Consider the following 20,844-nt stretch of genomic DNA (forward strand, 5'->3'; position numbering starts at 1 on the left):
ATTTTTTATTTGTCAGCTCAAGAGGAGCAGGGAGATTTATTTGGAAGGGTGGTAATGAAGGTGGGGAGGCACTGGTGAGACCGCAGTTTCCTTTACCAACACGCTATTCTCACTTTTTTTCCTCTTCTTGCTGCTGTGCCGCTCTCTTTGATTCTACTTATTTTTCTCTAAAAGGAGGAATATGTTGGTATAATAAGCCAGCGGCTCTCTCGGGTGGCAGAGAACATACGGGAACGGCACGTGTAGATGCAATTTCTGTGGATGTATTTCAAATGTTTTAATCACACTCTACAATTTTCATTATGCACAGGCACATTCACTTAAGCACAATAATATACTATTTGAAATCATTGTTTTCTTTACCCGTGAAATGAGATTTCATGTTTCCTTTCTTGCTGTCTTTCTTTTGCTCTGCCTCACAAGAATGAAATAACTCACTACAATGAGAAAATAATTTTCTTCCTTCATAAGAGTGGCACCAGGAAACGCGCTAGCTCTGCTGGACCTTAGAAACTACAGCAAAAGACATTGCCACGCTGATCTGAGCCAAAGGGTGGAATCAGTCACTAAAAGGATGGAATTGGTAGCTTCTTGGTTTCCAGAATGCTGTTTCCTGCCAAGGAGACAAAGGCGTGGGCCCTGGAGGACCACTAACAAGACCAGGACCCCCGGGGCATCATTGGAAGGCAACCACTAATCTCCTGAGCTGAAGACTTGCTAGACCTGAGTCCGATCCCAATTTTGCCATTTGCAATTGGATATCGCTTGAGTTACTTGTCTTAATTGCCTCATCTGAATAGGGGGAAAGTAAATGCCAACCTCACATGACTTTAGAGATATTAATTAGAATAATTATGAACTGCACCAGGCAAATAATGTTTGAAGAAGGACATATATATATGACTCACCCATAAAAAATGAAATCTTGCCACTTGCAACAACATGAGTGGACCTAGAGGGCATTATACTGAGTAAACTAAGTCAGAAAAAGGCAAATACTATGTACCCCCTTCCCCTCTCCCACAATACAAAGCTAATGAACAAAGAGTCTTCTCAGACAGAACAAACTGATGGGAGTGGGGGAATGAAATGGGCAAAACAGGTGGACAGATTAAGAGGCACAAACTTCTACTGCTTTGGGGGCATCACTAGGATCTTAGACAAATTGCACACACAATTTTGTGATTTTATTAATATCTTACTTTGTTCCTAAAAGGTTTTGTGCTATTTCACCATGGAAAAGACAATTAAATGAAAGGTAAATCAGGGCAACATTAAATAGAGAAAAAATGAGATGGAAGATTAGCATATAGAATAGATACCGTGGGGCTGGGAGAGGGACAGAGCAAAAAGGGGTACAATCGATAACGAGATCCACAATGCCCCTAAGATAAGAATACAGTCTTGACTTTACAACCAAAATGCTGTAGTGTGGAAACAAGGATAATTACTCAGATATTTACAGACATGAAAGATCATCTCCCTGAAGGAGCAGCGGTCACAACCTGACTTCAGATCCACCGACTTAGTGCACGCGGACATCTATATGCAGAGTCCTATACGACATAAGTTAACGAGACTCGTTGAAGTCACATCCCACAGGGGTACGCATTCAAATGAGCAATGGTGTCTTTATAGGCGGCATCGCAGGGAGCTACCTGCTATTTAGTAGCTTTTATTTCTTGAGACACTTTTGGAACTTTAACATTTATTCAATGGATATTTTACTCTGCTGGATGTTGGACAAAGGCCATTTATGCAAAACAAAAGAAAAAGAGCAGAGCAGAGAAGTCAGATGCCGCTCACCATAACTCTTGCTTTGGAATTTCCGAGGACGGGTAACTCTGGCGTATGGAGCCTGTGCAGTAACTCCTAAACTAGCAGCGAAAGCTGCTTAAAAAGCACGAGTTCTCAAAATTGTGAGAGCACTGCAGGAGCATTAGGGTTAAGAGTCTACTGTCCTGAGCTTATTATTATAAAAGAATAAGAATCATGGACTGCTGCGCTATCAGGTATTATAGCCCATAAAAAAATAAAAATAACTTAGGAAGAGAGAAACTAGGCTCAGCCGAGTTAGGAAGCACTAGAATTAGAGGCCAGGCTGCATGGTCCCCACGGCCCCTACCTGCCACCTCAGTCCTTCCTTTCATTCCTTGGTTCCGGAGTAAATGCAGTTGGAGGGTTAAATTGTCAGACGTGCTACACTCAGTGCATAATGCCTCAAAGGGGTCTGCTCTGTTCTGTTCCCACTAACTTCTTACACCTTACAATATAACATAGTCCTTTATCTTCTTCTATTATTTTACATGATAGTCAGTATAACATACTTTTCTATTTCCCCTACCCCAAATGCCAGAAAATTCCTACTTGCAATAAATGTTGTCTTATGAAGAAAAGCATTTGCTTCTTTATTTGAATTTTCCATAAACCCATACATACTATAACTCCCACCATATTCACCAAATTTGGCTCTAAATGAATGTTAACTGTTTTTTAAAAAGTAGCATTAAAATGTTTTAAAAATCCTTTTCATACACAACTTCATTATAACCTCTTGCATAATAACTCATTATATCAGACAGTTTTTTAAGAGATTTTATTCATTTTCAGAGAGAGGGGAAGGGAGGGGGAAAGAGAGGGAGAGAAACATTGATCTGCAACCGGAGACAGAACCTGCAACTCAAGCATATACCTTGACTGGGAATTGAACTGGTGACCTTTTGCTTTGCAGAACAATGCCCAACCCACTGAGCCACATTGGTCAGGGCACATTAAACACTTTTAGACATTCTAGTTCAGGCTGACAAGGGCACGACTATAGATTGAATCACCAAATCGGTCATGTAGCTTGAGGTGGGCTATGTTCAGACTCTAATTCCAGCTAATTGTCTTCCAAGTTTGTGCTAAGGTCAGAGTCAGCAAATATTTACCCAGCATCAACACAACACCTAGAAATCGCCCACTGTCATTCAAAGGGCACACTCTAAAATGGCACAGTCAGATCAGTCATACGCTTGGTTTTGGTTCAGAAACCACTTATAAGCAAACACCTGTGCGAGGTACCAGCCTTGCCACCCGGTTACCTCTTTGTTCCCTGCCGCGGAACCCTGGATCAGTCTTCTCCATTTGTGAGTGCTCATGCTTCTGCCCCCACACCCACTGATCCACGTCTGTGTGTCTCCAGTTCAGTGTCCCCAGGAGGTTTCTGATTGGTCTGACGAGTCACTGTTACTCTCGGGACAAAGCTCCACACCATTCATACTTCAAGCCATCCATGTGCATGTCGGCTAACCTCAACGTCGGTACCCAACATGGGCTTCATTGCGTGTGACTAGGATGATGGGGTCAGAACAGAGCCACTTTGGGGGAACCATTTGTATGGCACTTTAGGCCACCGGGGGCTTCGGTTGTGACAGCTATTCTCAGAGGTAAAAAAAAATCCACTATTCGCACACTGTATAAAACTAGCCTTCTGTAAAATATTATAGTTTATTGAACCATAAGAAGTATGGTTTAAGTGTATTTTCTGTAGGATCTTCATGTGTATTTTCCTTTTAAACCTGTACAGTTTTTGAATGAACCACAGATTGTTCCCATTTCTTCTTTGAACACAGAAGAGAGGGGAAGGGGAGAGAGAGAGAAGAGAGGGAGAGAGAAGAGGAGAGAGGGGAGGAAGGAGAGAGGAGAGGAGAGGAGGGAGGGGAGGGGAGGGAGAGAGGGGAGGAGGGAGAGGGGAGGGGGGAGAGGGGGAGGGGAGGGAGAGGGGGAGGGGAGGGAGAGGGGGAGGGGAGGGAGAGAGGGGAGGAGGGAGAGAGGACAGAGAGGAGAATGGAGAGAGGGGGAAGGAGCAGAGGGAGATGGAGAAGGAGGGGAGGGGCTTCAGAGGTTAAGACACTGTAGCTTGGTTACTCAGCCAGGCAGGGGGTCTTCTACTCCATAATCACTTCACACCTTAAACTCATTTTTACATTTTTGTCTTCTTTTATTTTCTAAAAACAAAACAGTAAAGTGAGAGAAGGCATTTTCTAAAAACCAAACACTACAATGAGAAAAGAAAAATAGCCCAAGAACAGAGAGTTCTCAAACTGTCCTCATTCAGAGTTAGCTCAGAAGAAAGTCTGGGAGGACGCGCCCCATCAGACCCCTGTTCTAGCCCTACTGGAACCACCCCTCCCCACCCCGCCCCATCCCTGAGCTCTGTCCCCACCCCTGATGGGCCTGATGAACAACGCGTGTGTGGGTGCATGGACACACGCGGTGTCCAGCCAATGGCCTCAGTCAGGGAGAGACACTGCGACCAGGCATCTTCTCCCCCAGGCCCCGGGGGCGTAAGGTTGTCTTTACAAAAAGGGTAATTTCATCAAGCAAAAGATACTAAGGATAGATAGTGTGACTTGTGTTTTTCGTTCCTTGTTTGTTTTGTTTTCTGCCCATTCACTCCCACGAAACTGAAAGTTATCAATTCACATAGTGCCAGCCTCGCTGCCACGCTGAACCAGTTCTCTTGTTGAATTAGAAATTTAACCCCCGAAGAGCACACGTGTGTCCGCTTATTTGCCTGACTGTGACTCTTCCCTGAGACTCCTTTTCCCTCCTCACACAGTCGTTGAGACCTTGTTTCCCCTAAAAAAAGACAAGGGAATTTCATCCCTCTCCCAATTCAGGCGCTAACCAAACTTATTTTCTCATTTTAATTTTTTCCTCAGTTACTCCAGCCATTTGTATACCAAACTCCTATGAAAATGGAAGAAAGCACATTGCTCTTCATGCAAAACAAATGATTTAATCAAAACTGATCTCATCCGGCCTCGAAATTACACCACGTTTCAGCAGAAAGAGAACCTGGACCAAAGCCCACTGTAAAGAAGAATCTGGGAAAATTGAAAAGCACACAAGCCGAAACAGCTGACACCCATGTGGACTGACCGATGACTTCCCCTCCCCCTGCTAATTTCTCTCCACCCTGCTTTGGACTGAGCCTCTGCCTGGAAGCATGAATGGAGCGGCAAGATGGCCAAGCAGCCTGACAGGAAGTAGTGCACTGTGATTTAGACCGAGCTGCCGATAGATGGGAAACTAGCCAAGGCCACCAAAGTGATGAGTGATACAGAAACATTTAAAAAATTAAAAGGAGTCCGAGTGTCCAAGTCAGAGAGATTTTAAAATACGTATGGGATTAAAATCGAGTTCATTCTGAGCAGTTGCAGCAGCTGGAATGTTAGTAGATTAATCAAATGGGTAGATGCAGACCCTGTTTATCCTAAACTGAGACTCACTAAAGGGAAGGAAGATTAATCTGATAAAGGCATCGCTGTTTCTAATCAGACTGATGGGAAAACGCAGTGTGGGTGAATTATCGTCAAGTGATGGACTGCCGTGAAGCTGAAGCAATCAAATAGATAGCTCTAAAAATCGCCGTGGCGTCTTCCGTCAACACTGTGGTGCTTCTGGCCCCGTCTTGGCCTTCTTTTAGAAGAGCAGAGACACTTTGTCATATTTGGTGAAATTTAATCCTAATAGGAGAGCTTCAGCGAAGGCTGCTGCCCTTCACTTACCAAAATTAAACACTAGACAATCATGTCCTTTCTAAGACGAGGACATGACATTATGATGATGTTTTCAATTCACAAAAATAGTCAAAATCCGAAAGCAGAGTTACTAAGCATTAAAAAAAAAAAATTCCCATTCCAGATTTGTATTTGCTCACTGTGCACTCTTTTTAATTAAAAGTAATGTGAAACATGTGTTACTCATCCTTGTCTTTCTTATAAATAATTTAGCAAGTGATTATTTTGTCTTTGGAAAAGAAGATAATTGTCTGTAAATTATTATGATTGACTAGAATAAAGTCAAGCTGTTTTCATAATTGGTAGAGAAGAGCAAGTAATTCCTATTGGAGCATTTTGTTTTATCACTCTGCTTTTGTCTGATTAAAAGTTTCAAAAAATAAGAATACAAAGACATATCTCCCAAAAAGGTTTTTATAATCTTACTACCCAGTGATAACTAACATTCATATTTTTGCAATGTACAAATGTATGCATATATATGTAACATAGAAGTTCATGCAAGTGTTTTTTATAAAAGCAAACACATTATATAATGTTTGTGTGTGTGTACATGTGTACAGATATTTTACTGAAATTAAACTACACAGGTTCTTGCCTTCTTTCCTTAGAAATACATTATTTCCTTTCAAATTAAGGATCTATGCCTCATCATTTATTTAGCTTAGCATACACAGGGTGGGGCAAAATGGGGTTACAGTTGTGAATATGTAAAACACAGAGTTTATTCTTATGTAATTATATATTAATTATTATATTATTTTCCATATGGACAATGGTAGACCTACATTTTCCCCACCCTGTATTATGGAGTATAACTTGTTTTCAACCATTGTACCTTACAACCAGAATATACCTTTGAATTAAATATCTAAGTCACACATGAATATGAAAGATTTTACTCAGACGGTTGCATTCGGAGTGAGAAATACCAGATAAATGCTCCAGTGGGTGGTGATACTTTACAAACCTCCGAAATCGCAATTCCACTTGGTATGTTTAAAATAGATGTAGGAATATAGGAATGTTTCATATAGGAATGTTTCATATAGGAATGTTTCACATTTCCCTTTCTATACCCCTTCGGAGTCCCTGGAAGGTAGATAGTGGTGTCTGTATCTAACATGCTGACTTCAGCAGCCGCGCGAGGGAGAGGAGGCGCTGAGGCCGAGTCCAAGGAACGGATGCTGCTTCACCCTCCTCCGCCTTCCCAGGGCCCAGAGCACACCCTTGGCTCTGGGGGGGGGAAGGATGCCATCCTCACAGGCCTGACTCCTCATTTCTGCCCCTTTCCTCACGGTGGAGTCTTCTGTGCTGTTCCCATCTCATCCCTCCTCTGATTTGGTTGAAAATGCCAGAGTACTCCCCAAAAGCCTCACTCCGACCGGAACCACGCCTCTAGTTCTAAACACCTTTGCAATTACGTACCGAACTCGGTGAGAGCTTATTCTGTGATCTTGAATTTTACGTAGCTCTTTTTTTCTTCTCTATACTGTAGACTCTGGTCAGAGACCCCAGATAAATAAATTTCAAATAACATGTATTTTGAATATAGTGTTTTAACCTAACTGTATCAATACAGTATTGAGAAATGCTTTGGCTTTTGGACACCATGAATATTTTTTCACTGCATTGTGCAAACTATTGATTTATTATATGAGTTACTATAATGAAAAGGTACTTAAGATTTTTGTTAGTTGTATTTAACATATTCTTGAATCCATTTAGGAGATTCGAAAAAGAAAGCCCGTGACTTTCGAGTGTTACGAACCACTAGAATAGAGCGAAAGAAGCATCTGCTTTTGTGATGCATCAATATTGTAATGTGGCTTTTAAAATGAGTCAAGTCAGCCCCATTTGATGTTTTTGTTGCTTAAAATACTTTGTGATGTACTTAGCAAAAATGCATACCTTTATAAAATTTGTCCAGCTTTTGAATATGATTTTCCATACGTGGAGAAGAGATCAAATGACGGTAATACGGTTTGGAAATCCTAGAAGGAAAAAGAGCAAAGTTTACCACAGAGCTTTTACCGACATTGTATTATTACTACTGGTTTTAAGTATATATAACAGTAATTAACTTAATTTTTTAAAAAAGAAAATAAAATGGTTAGTTTTATTTAAATAATCTTGAACTTTTTGATAGGTATTAATCATATTTAGTTTTATTTTAATAGATCATTTTAATATGTAAAATAACTTATTTTTAAAATATGCATTTTGATGTTTATTTTTTACATTTATTTACATTTATTTTATATATATAAAAAATTTTCCAAATTGTATGTATTGTAAATGCATTGAATACATATAATAGAAAAAAAGCAAGATCTAAAATCAATAACTTAAGCTTCTACTTTAGGAAACTAGAAAAAAGTGAGCAGGAAAAAGACAATAAAATCAGAGCAAAGATCATGAAATTGTACCAGAGAAGAGAAAAAACCAATACCACTGAAGCTTGTCCTTTGAAAAGCTCAATAAAAGTAATGAACACCTAGCCAGGCTACATAAGAGAAAAGAGAGAAGTCATTTAATTATTTGTCGATTAAATGACTAATTACTCAGAGAGATGGGTGATCCCTACTGATACCACAGACATCAAAAGGATAAATAGAGAGGTATTATGAACAGTTGACCACAAATCTGATAACTACGGTGAAATGGACCAACTCCTCCCAAAGACACAATCTACCAAAACTCACCCAAGGAGAAACAACTCATCTGAATAGATCTACATTTATTTTAAAAATCAAATCAATAATTAATAACCCTCCCAAACAGCCCTAGATTATTTCTGGTGAACTCTACCACACCAGGAAGAACTGATACGTTTCCAGAAGCTTCCTGTTGGAACCACTGCCTAACTCACTTCCTTTTATCATCTATGAAATGGAAAGCTTCACAGGGTGGTTGTGAGGAAGAGACAGGAAGATGCCTGGCAGTTGGTGCTTGTACACTGCCCCCTCTCCCCTCAGTGGTAGCCGTCTATCCATATTCTACCACCAGGTTCTTTCAAAAACCAAACTCCATAAATTTCATTGGCACCAATGGGAGACCAATTGCAGTGAATTCATGCAGAGAAACAGGACTTGAAGGATTCTGATCATATCTGCCCTCAGTAAAAATATTTTGAGCAGGCACCCTCATGGCTGTCTAGTTATTTGTGCTAAATTATAGATGTGTAATGCTGTGGTAGTAGAGTGGAATGTTAAACAGAGAGATGAACGAGGTAAAAATAAAAGGCAATTCTGATATTTTCTATCTATATTCCTGTGGATTTTCTTGTGTACTTAATTTTGAACTCCTCCAAGATAATGAATGAAGCATCCCTGAACTCTGTTACACTTGGATCTGTGTGTTCCATTAACATTAAAGCACCTACTGTGTGCCAGGACTACACTAGCCAGCTTTCAACCAATTTTGGTAACTGAAACTTCGCCCTGCCTCACACGACTTGAGAGAGCCAGGCAATAGGCATGCATATAGTTGTGTTCATAAGCAAGGACCAATTCTTCAGTCCCTCAGAGAGAATCAGAAGTTGGTTATCACTCTTATTTTTCAATTTAAAATCTCACATTCAACCAATAGCTGTTACTCCAATGCAGCAAGGGTGACATGCCGTAAAGACAGCTTCTGCTCTAGAAAGTACCTAGGGCTGGCTCTCATTTGTGAAAAACTTGCCTCTGGCCCAGAAGATAGGCCGCCCTGCCTTCGGGGGCTATTGATGGGCCCAAGAGATGCTCCTGCGGGGCCCGCCCTTGGTGTCGCTTTTCGGATGAATGGGCTGGGGGTTGCTTTTCTGAAAAATAACCTCGTGAGGATGGAACGTGGAGGACGGTAATTCTGAATCTGGCCGGAGGCCCTGCTGCTGAAGCCCTTGGGTCTGCTGAGAGCCGGTCCAGCCAAACAGAAATAACCCACTGTTCAAATGGGCTCCTTGGGGCAGTTTAGGAGTCTTTGCGAGGCTCTCGGGGCTGGAATGAATGCAGCTTTCACACTCAAACCAAAATGACGGAGGGCACATTTCCTAGGCCACTGGCCACTCAGTGTACAATTACTCTGGGGCAGCAGCTGTGTGTGTGTCTGGTTATTTGTGGCTTCGGTATACACGTATACATGAGTTTCTATTGATTTTCTTTACATTTTTATATATCTTTCTTCTGACTAGCTTCATCTGTCTTTCTCTCATTTAGTTCCTGTTCCTCCTCCACCCTCCTAGCCTTGGCTGCAAAGGCACAGGTGGGAAGTAGTAGGCCAGACAGGTAAACTCATCATAGCATGGTGTTTAGGTCTTGCTGCCGTTGTCATAAAAGGGAGACATAAAGAAATATTGAAGGAACATATCTGGACATAGAGGTGTTACCAGTGACCCTCATTACTCAGATTTCTTGTGTGCAAGTTCACCTACTTGCTAAGATGTATTTGTAATCCCTAAATCAATACTCACAGAGCTTGCACAGTCATTTATAGATATGAGGAGAGTGGCAAAAATTGGGTCACCTGACACACACATTTCCAGCCAGCAAGGCCTACTTTCTCAGTCCTAGCTAGTGCCACGTTTTTCACACTTGGGTTCTCTGTGTTGGTGACTTCACTGTTTAACTCGGGTCCCGACCCGAGCACAGTGCTGAAGTGCCGGCTGGTGCTCCCAAGCGGAAGAAGGCCGCCATGCACCCCCGAAAGAATGTGCACGTGTTAGACAGGCTTCCTCTGGGCAGGAGTTACTGTGCTGTCAACAACGAATTCAATGTTAATCAGTGATCCAGATCAAATAAAGAGTCTTTAAAGACAAACACACACAAAACAATGTTACGTACTGATTAGCAGACCGGAGGCTTGCAGGAACCCTAGCCCACATTTCCCCTGGGAGTGATGGTCAGCAGGCACTAAGTCAGCATTCACAGGGACGACACAGAAGATTTACTACTGTAAACACGGGAGTCAGTGGCGTGTCCGCAGCAGAGTCAAGGGAGATCATGACCTGCTGTTGCATAAGCTGGGACATTCTACCAGATAACTGCAGGCATCCGCCTCTTAGGGCACAGGCGACACTGAACAGACCAACGAGTGAATGAGAACATGGATACATGAAATGAACTAACAGGTTCAAAACAGTGTCTGCTACTCTTTACAGGGTAGGTAGTAAATAACTCTTTGTGAACACCAGCTAGATACCGATAATGACCTAACATTTTCACTTTATGAGACATAGGTTTCTCTAAAATATGATAAAGTATACACGAAGCTTTAATAAACAGAATTCTCATAACCATACACTAAACCTAGATTTTCATGTTATCATTAGGAATTATCATGTTTAATTTGTTTCTGAGCATTTTAAAGAATTCATTTTTAATCTTCCTTTTTTCTTCCCTCCCTCCCTTCCTGAAAGTATTAATTGAGTGCCTGCTTATGCCAAGTGCTGTTTTGGGATATGGCAATAAATAATTTAGGTTAAAACTGTCTTCATGGAAACTAAATTACCAGTGAGCAAAGACAGACAATAAGCAAATGAATGTCCAATAATAATAAGTGCTATGAAGAAAAATAAGACAGGGAAGAAGGGCTGAGGGAATTGGGGAAGAAGTGTGCAATTTCAGACCAGGTGGTCAGGAGGGGCTGCCGTGAGGTGATGTGGACACTGACGTGACTCAGGTGACAGGGTCACTATGCAAACTCCAACCGTAACTACAGCCAAGAGGTTTGTCACTGAACCTCTCATGCCACTTCAAGGAACCAAAACCCACAACTTTACCCCCCAAATGATTGATTTGTCTGCTCTAAAATTTCTGGAGGGCAAACCTTTTCCTCCATCTGGACCCTGTTAGTGCATTTGGCTCTTGCAGTAAGGACTCAGGGAAGCATCAAGCAAGAAGCACCGTCCTTCTTCTGCAGGGAGCATGAATGGGCCACGGTGGCCTGTCTGTGACGAGAGCTCCATTCATTCCACTTCTTCAACAGCCATCGTCATCCCCTAATGTCACAGTCGCCACACACGTGAAGGGACACCATCCCGGCCAAGGAGGTGAGTGACGGGGTCTACCCCATAATCTCTCATTCCCCCCGCGGCTTTTACGTCCTTTAAGCAGAATGGCACAAGAGAGACATTTGGAGAAAGACAGAGGACTGTTAATAGTGGTCCTCTTTTCACTGGTACCACAAACGGTGTCTAATGGCAAAACGGGTCAGCCAGAAAAAAGGTCCGCACAGAACTAGCACTTGTGGCCTTGTTCTGGGTGAGCAGCAGTCATGGGGCTTCCCTCGTTCAGACAGCAGAAAGCAGCCTTGTCCAGGCTGGGCGTGCTTCCCGCGATCGGGGGTCCCGGAGAAAACTCGGGCTTCGTGTAACAGAGGCTCTGACACAGTGCCATGTCTTCCCCTCTCCTCACAACGTCTACAATTTTGTGATGGGATTTATTACAATTTCCTGGTTGACACACCATGTCTTGTTCTTTTTCTAATTCCCTCCTGAAGAAGCAAAGATCCTGGGACAAAACCCTGGATAATTTAAAAGGCACAGCTAACAAAAGTGAAGGGCAATTTTCTACTTATTTTAATGGCTTTAAAAGGGTGAATCTTACCCTTGGAATCAACTAGTCATCAGACCTTAAAATGAACAATAACATCGCCTTGCCTTCATGAAAGTCTGTCTTTCCTCTGAAGCCTATCATTTTCATCAAACGTTGTTTTCTACTTGTTGGTTTATTCCTTCGCTGTGAAAATATGTATGAGAATGTTTGTTATAAAAATCAAGAAATTAGTCTCACAGCAGGGAGTCTGCTAACAACACCATTCTAATCGTATCCTTCAAGCGTTGGCAGAAAACATATTAATTGCAGTTTAATTTATGCAACAAATATTTCATTTTAATTATGCTTAATTTTTGTCAAGCTATAAGAATGTCAGTAGTTCTGACAAGTGTTTTCTTACAAGTTTTTTTTTTTAGGTGAAAGAATTAAAATCAAATGCTGTTTCTGAAAGAAATTATGAAAGATTTCTAATTACTGCTTATGTTTTTGAAAAATTGCTAATCTAGTAGCCTCAAAATAACATCTGGGAATGTGTGAACTTGAAGCTTTATTACTCAATGTTTATAATTCTTAATAATATACATGCATCATTAACATGATGGAATTCTCACAGGAAGGATTTTTTCCCCGTAATTATAGGATATATCAGTAACTGTCATCGAATGGTAAATTTCCTCCATAGAAATGTTTTTGTTCATTCTGCTCAGGAAAACTAACACAAGAATAAGTGAAACTGATTGCTGCTGATACACTGAACTGAGGAGAAGAGTATGAACCATGAACAGAAGTGGAAAGAAAAATGCCAAAGCTGAACAGGAGTAATTACACTCAGCAAAAATGTATTCAGCTCTTCCTAGGTGCGAATCCTTCCCAAACACTGTCTCATGTAAGAAAGCCGCCTCCTCTTGGACCTGCCTCCCTCACCAGATGTGAAGGATGCCTCTCTGCCCTGATGCCTCTGGTACCCAAGTTCCCCTTCTCACCGCCCTGTCCAGTTCTGCTCTGCATCAGAGATTCCCTTACAGATAGATACCTGCTCCCCACTAGAGGGTTGGGTTTCTGGGGGTGGAGTTCTAGCCTTCAGTACTTACCAAAGCCACCATCTGCCACCATCGGATAGACTTGAGAATGAATAAAATGCTCTGGATGTTATGGTTTTGGAGATATCATTATTATTTCAAAACCCTCTTTAGAAAAGTTATGGTACACAGACCTGTATTTGAAAACTGGTCATTGGCAAGACTTCTAGTTTTAGCGTAGCAGAGCAAGTAATTTCCGGCCGGATCCGTTCAAACGCCCACCCCCCAAACAGAGAGGGTTATAAACACCTACAAAACCCCATGATCAGTAAAACCAAGAGACAGAGGTGAGCCCAAGTCCTAAGTTGTGTGCTGAGCCAGCTGAGGGCATCAGAGCAGACCTGAGGCCGTTTTATCCTGCCCTTCCTACAGAAGCCCAGAACGTGCAGCTGTGGAACTGAACTAAAACATGAGACCACGGAGGTCCCTACAGAGGGGGACCTTATCTGAGAGAAGGGAGGGGTGACTCCCGAGTGCACACGTAGCATTGCCGATCTCTGAACTTACTTTAGCTATGCATATGTTTTACTTGATAAAAAAATCAATAAAAAAGAAATGATTAGTGTGCCAAAGTGTTTACTGTTCCTCTTAAAGTTTCCTTTCTTTCTCTCTAAATGATGAATTCATTTTCATTGTATTTTTTCCATTACTATTTAGTCGCCTTATATACCCCAGCCCCTGGCAATCACCACACTGTTGTCCATGAGCTTGAGTTCTTTTCCTTTTCGCTCAATCCCTCCACCCCTTATCCTCTCCCACCCCTTAACCGTCTTTCTTCATCTGGGAGTCTATGAAAAGCCACATTAAAACTCTACTTTATCCTGAATGTAATATTAATATGCTCGACTGAAATAATTATGAGTTGTGGATTCCTTTATGCAAACATTATTTAGCAATGTAGTTTTGCTTGTTAATTCAGTCTGTTCAGTAGATTCCACATACGAGTGGCATATGGTACTTGGCTTTCTCTGAATGGCTTACTTCCCTTAGTACGATGTTCTCCGGGTCCACCCACGCTATCGTGAAGGGTTAAGTTTCCTTTCTACTTGGACACTTTTATGAACTGCATTCTTAGTCACTGATGGCTCATTTTTATCACTTTTATAAAATACCTAAACATATCATTTCTCATTTGCTTTTTTTTTTACATTTTCCTTTCACTTTTGACATTTTACATTTTTAAACAAGGTACCCCATAAGCAAATCTACATAATAAAACATATAAAAATGCAGATAAGATAGTCAACAGAAATTACTGCATTTTATAATGCCAACTCCCTTTACAAGCTTTGGGAAAATTATATACACATCTACTAGTCTATGTACAATACTTAATGTCTATATTTGCACCAAAATTACTGAAGATGATGATCTATTTTTCTGAACTCATGCCCTTTTCCCCAACTAAATCAAATTAAGAAAGCAATGGGGATATTCTCACAAGCTATTTCATACATGGATGCCCTTGAACTTTACTGAGTACTGAGTCTGAACTCAAAACCATGTATAGGTAAAATACTTTAGTATTCAAAATATTAAGAAATGTTTATTTGTTGTTGCCATTAAGAGCACAATGTATTGCAGATCATTTAAATATAACTCCTAGTTTATTTAAACTTTATAAATGAAAGGTTGTTAAATTAAAAAAGATGGATGTATACAAATTGAATCTCAATATTTAAGACATTATTCATTATTTTTGAACAATATAAAATTATTTAAAGATTAAGAAGATATAAAAATTAGAGAATTAAAATGATTACAGCCTTTGAAATTCTGTTTGGCACAATCACACAATAAAGGAAAAAATAACCCTTGAATAAAGTTAAAATCAACTGTTCTTGTAGTCTTAACTTATATCACTTTTGCTCTGCAGATAAGAATTTGTCAGAAACAAAGTAAAAAAACAAGTACGTCTTACCATCACCAACGTATAATTATTTGATATCTCTTTTTAAACTGTACTTTGAAACTAAACCATTAAAATGTTATAGTCTAAGTAAATGAATTGCATGCAATTAATACTTAAAAATACTTGAGAAACTTTGACCTGTTAAGTAGGTTAACCACTCCTAAAATGTTACTTCATTTACTATTCTATTTAATAAACTCTTTGTATAAGAAATATAAAATAAAAAAATTCAATATAAGAAAGAATAAAACTACTGTAAAAGTAGGAAGTTCTAAGTAGTTCAGATTTGTTTCTGACACCCAGGCTAGAAGCATTTACTGTGTATTAGCCTTAAATCCATCAGCAATTTGAAGGTTAATAAAAATGATTAATAGAGAACATCTCTGATGTAACTGATCATATTAAAAGTGTTCTAAACAAATAAGAGCCTTGCATAGGTAATTCATCATTTCTATTTATAATTATTTTAATCAAATAATAGCAAGAATGGTCTCGATTTCATTCAATGTTACTGAGTAAAATTTTGACAAGTGTATCTTCACTTAAGAAAAGAAAAAGAGGAACTGTTTCATGTTGAAAAGCCACATTAAAACTCTATTCCAAATGAAATATTAATATGCTAGACTGAAATAATTATGAGTTGTAGATTCTTTTATGCAAACATTATTTAGCAATGTAGTTTAGGATATTAATGTGTAAAACTTCCTATATCTCTTATGTTGACATATGTTTAGCTAATACAGATTCTGATACAGGTGTTAGTCATCATTAATGATATTTTTAGAAACCCATTAGTTTCCAAGAGCTTGGAAATTAATGGCAAAGGTATTTCAATTAGTTTTGTCTGCTCTCCAACTACACGGTTAGGGCTTATCCAAATTTTCAAAACTCTTAATGTGATTTAGTGGATATTAACCTCACACAATGTTCCATTAAGCTCTTATCCATCATGGGGGCTAGTTAATTAGCCGACAGGAAGAATATTCTCTTCCAAGGGATTCTTATATTTAGAGCCCTAGGAAAAACACTCTCCTATCTGTACCATCAATAGCCCACAGAAGAATTGGCTTAAAACGTGGGAGAAAAATTGCAAACAACAATTAGTAACACCCACATCTTCATGGGCAGAACAGAATTGGTTCTCACAAATGGACCTGGTGTTCGGTTATACCAGCAGGTCTTTTGAAGTTTTCAACTAGCTGGTAATTCTCAGGCTAAGTGAACTGCTCTGAAATTCCTCCGTACTTACTTGAACATTTTTTTTCGATTAGAGATTGAAATATTATACTACTTTCAGGGGCACAGCGGAGTGGTTAGACATTCACGTCACTGACAGCGCGCTACCCCCAGTGGGTCCAGTATGGCCCCAACCCCACACATAGTTGCGGCCACCTCCTTCCTTACTCTTTCCTTTCTCACCAGCATTAAGGTTGGATTTCTTTTTCGGTCACTATCTTTTCAAGAGAAATTCCTATCTCTTCTGTAGAGTTCGGGGCAATGGGCGGAAAAACAGAATGGTTGAGCTATGGAAACTTAGCTGAGACTAGGCGTTCCACCGGGATGGCACACAGGCCCCCACGTCCTGTGAACGACCATCGCGGAGAGGCACTTGGAGTTTAGGAGGATTCGAGTTCATCTCCCCACCCCACCCCCGCCCCGCCCCATTCTTAGTGCTGGAGAAGTAGGATCTGAGAGCAAGCGAATTGGGCTTGTTCTGACTTTGGAGGGCACAGGCCAGGCAAGTGGGATTTAATGCCTGTTCCGCTGAACTGTCTGAGAAATCGAGGCGCTGCTCTGCACACTGGCTGTGTGCCCGATAGCTACGGATGAACTCTTATCATCAAAAATAAGATTTACTTAGAAACTGCAGTCCGGCCTGCAAAATAACGGAGCCCCTTTTTAAGATAAGGTTAAAAAACCTTTAAAAACCAGGCTGAGTTGAACTTCAGGTTTACGCAGTGATTTATGGGGAACGGGACCCTGGCCTTACATTTCCAGATGTTCAGCTCAATGCAAAATGTAGCATTTTATAAAACGATGTTGAATGATACATGGGAAGCTGCCCTCCTCTAACAATATAGTACTGTCTCTGAATTTATTTCACAGAAACCCTAGCTGGGATTTCAGTCACTGCGCACCAGCGATGATTACCCTAGGTTGCATCGTGCCTGCATTTGAAATAAAACGCTGTTATTACATGAGTATGCTTTGCCACCACCTTTAGCAGGATTGAAACAGTGTGTCGTGTTGTATTTCGGTGGTCCTTTTATTAGCTTTCTACCACTTGATCAGCTGATATCACTAATAACAATTTTTTTTTATAAACTGGAGGTTGCACGTCCTGCCCCGAGACCGTAGTATTTCAAAAAACAACCTAAGCTTTAGGGGAAAAACCAATTACAGAAACAGCATTAAAAATGCCAAGGACCGGGCAGGAGCAATTCTGGATCAGTTTAAAAAAGTGATTGATGAAACTCTAATCCAAACTGAAGGAACGGTTTCACGACAAGCTGTGACCATTCCGCACACTTCATTAGCTGCCATAATTAGCCTGGTGTTTCAATTTGTTAGAACTGGTGGGGACAATTTTCCTCCGAATGCAAACATCAAAAAACAAGGGCCCTCAGACTTGAGAAGAGGCCGGCCAGAGGCTTTTCCAGCTTCTCTTAACGAAAAGATTAATTATTGCGGATGGCAGGCTGGGCAGGGACCGGCACTGGGCCTGCGTGCATGACTCCGGGCGTCAGGAGGAAGACGTGGGTGCCGCTGCGCTACACAGTTCCGGAGCCTCACGCTGCAGCACAGAATCTAGGGTTCTCGGGGTGGATGTTTCTTCCTGTTTTCCTAAGACTCACGCCTATTTATTTGTATCAGAATTCTCAAACAGCTCTGAAAACGATGAGAAGTTTGGTGACTGGATAGTGCCTCAGGTCACAGCTTCCTTCCTTCCTCAACTCCCTACATCAGTGAAAGAGTGGTGTCATAGATTTCTGTGATTGTGGCAGCTTTCACACATGTTTATAAACATTGCACGGATACATGTTGTAGCCCATCTGTGGAGCTACATGAATTTCACCTGCATTTATAAATACAGCTATGTAATCTTAAACCTGGATTACGGGGCTATGCTTTAATTTTCCACAGTATAAATTCATGAAATCTAATCAGAGGGGGTGATAAAAAAGGGACTCTTACTTAGTTTTCTCAGAACAACTGAGATTTCTCTTTTTTGAAAATATATTTTGATTATGTTATTAGTTGTCTCATTTTCCCCCTTCATTCCCCTCCACCCTGCACACCCCCTCCCATCCACATTCCTCCCCTTTAGTTCATGTGTTATACATACAAATTCTTTGGCTTCTACTTTTCCCATACTGTTCTTACTCTCCCCCTGTCTATTTTCTACCTACCATCTATGCTATTTATTCTCTGGACCTTTTCCCGCTCTCTCCTCCTCCCACTGCCCTGTTGCTAACCCTCCATCTGATCTCTACTTGTGTGATTCTGTTCCTGTTCTAGTTTTTGCTTTGTTTTTGNTTTTCTACCTACCATCTATGCTATTTATTCTCTGGACCTTTTCCCCCTCTCTCCCCCTCCCACTGCCCTGTTGCTAACCCTCCATCTGATCTCTACTTGTGTGATTCTGTTCCTGTTCTAGTTTTTGCTTTGTTTTTGTTTTAGGTGTGGTTGTTAATAATTGTGAGTTTGCTGTCATTTTACTGCACAAGTTTTTTTGTCTTCTTTTTCTTAGATAAGTTCCTTTAACATTTCATATAATAAGGGCTTGGTGGTGATAAACTCCTTGAATTTGTCCTTATCTGAAAAGCACTTAATCTGCCCTTCCGTTCTAATTGAAAGCTTTGCTAGATAGAGCAATCTTGGATGTAGGTCCTTGCCTTTCATGACTTGGAATACTTCTTTCCAGCCCCTTCTTGCTTGTAAGGTTTCTTTTGAGAAATCCGCTGACGGTCTGATGTGAACTCCTTTGTAGGTGAGTGTCCCCTTATTTCTTGCTACTTCTAGGATTCTCCCCTTCATTTTAATCTTGGAGAATGTAATTATGATGTAATTTGGTGTGTTCCTTCTTGGGTCCAACTTCCTTGGGATTTTCTGATCTTCCTGGACTTCCTGGAAGTCTATTTCCTTTGCCAGATTGGGGAAGGTCTCCTTCATTATTTGTTCAAATAACGTTTCCACTTGTTGCTCTTCCTCTTCCCCTTTGGGTACCCCTATAATTCGGATCTTGAACCCCTTAAAGATGTCCTGGAGGTTCCTAAGCCTCTCATTTTTTTGAATTCTTATTTCTTCCTTCTTTTCTGTTTGGTTGTTTCTTTCTTCATTCTGGTCCACTCCATTGATTTGAGCCCCAGTTTCCTTCCCATCACTATTGGTTCCCTGTACATTTTCCTTTATCTCACTTAGCGTAGCCTTCATCTTTTTATCTAATGTGGGACCAACTTCAACCAATTCTGTGAGCATCCTGATTACCAGTATTTTGAACTATGCATCGGATAGGTTGGCTATCTCTTCATTGCTTGGTTGTTGTATTTTTTTTCTGGAGCTTTTGATCTTTTCATTTGGGCCATTTTTTTGGCCCCTCACATAGTGAGGGGCAGAGCCTTAGGTGTTCACCAGGGTGGGGCAACCCTGTTACTGGATTGTGATGCTGTATGTGGGGGTGGGGTCAGAAAGGGAACAATGGTGCTTGCTCTGCTCTCTGCCAGATTTCAGTCCCTTCTGCTGCTTCCCCCAAGCAAACTGGGCCCTTCTGGGGCTGATTCCCGGGTGGGTCAGTTTGTGTACATTCTAGGACCCTGTGCATCTCTCCGACAAACTCTGCTGTGAGGCTGGGAGTCTCTCCCAGCACCTCAACCCCCACAAGTGTTTTCAACCAGTGCTTTTAGGCTTTATTTCCCATCATTGGGACTCTGGGTTGTGCAGTCTGTCTCACTCCCCAGTTTTGCCTGGTTTATCTGTGCGCGAATGTGGGACCGCCTGGTCCGCCAGCCACCCTGTGTGCCGCACCCCTCCACAATCTGCCGCCTCGCTGAGTCCACCCACTGCCGCCTTGCACGACTGCTAGGGTCCGCCAGCCACAGCTTTGCTGTGAGTCCTCTCCGCCCGGCTGCCTGACGCTGCCTTTCCTACCAATCTGGATGGCTGTGTCTACTTTAACTCCTTGGTTGTTGGACTGCCATACAGTTCGATTTTCTGGCAGTACTGGTTGGTTTTTGTTTCTAAATCGTTCTCCTTATTTTGGCTTTGCAAGGAGGCACAGTGCGTCTGTCTATGCCTCCTTCTTGGCCAGAAGTATCAGAACAAAAGAGATTTCTTTTAGGCCTTTGGCTGAAGGCTAAGCTTATGCAAAATCAATAGTAAATACCTACAGACGGTGTGTCTGTTAAAGATTTCACAACTCTTTCAACTTTTAATACCTGTGGCTTTATTATTTATTTTGCATTAAGGTTGTTAAACCAAAACTTTAGTATGTTAATTTTTTTCTTGAACTGACAATGAGTAAATGAGTAAACAGGAAAGAGTAATTTATCGGTGTGTGGGGGGAGGAGCCATAGCCAAAGAAGCCGGGGGTATCTTCGAATTTACTAGGTAGCCGAAAAAGGCTTTAACGTGAACAAACATGAACGTCAGAGGAAAGTGCTGGTCTGAGCTTCCAGGGGACAATTTTCTGTAGGTGCCACCGAAGTCAAGTCCTTTCATTCTCCAACAACCGGGTAATGTATCATCGAGAGCTG

At 41.1% G+C, this 20,844-nt stretch overlaps 1 protein-coding gene across 2 annotated transcripts in view; it reads right to left on the reverse strand.

Annotated features, from left to right (window-relative positions):
- Positions 1-121: 121 nt before the first annotated feature.
- Positions 122-20,844, reverse strand: part of SPATA17 (spermatogenesis associated 17) — a 92,372-nt gene continuing 71,649 nt past the window's right edge. For both annotated transcript variants that reach the window (XM_037069497.1, XM_037069496.1), the window contains 2 exons: positions 7,479-7,561; positions 122-255 (listed from right to left, as the gene is read on the reverse strand). In XM_037069497.1, the coding sequence (XP_036925392.1) occupies positions 7,481-7,561 (81 nt within the window). In that variant the 3' untranslated portion in view covers positions 122-255; positions 7,479-7,480. The remainder of the gene's footprint in view (positions 256-7,478; positions 7,562-20,844) is intronic.

This window comes from Sturnira hondurensis, unplaced genomic scaffold (genome assembly GCF_014824575.4).
Source record: "Sturnira hondurensis isolate 20B ecotype Veracruz unplaced genomic scaffold, ASM1482457v3 Scaffold0018525, whole genome shotgun sequence".
Lineage (NCBI taxonomy): Eukaryota > Metazoa > Chordata > Mammalia > Chiroptera > Phyllostomidae > Sturnira > Sturnira hondurensis.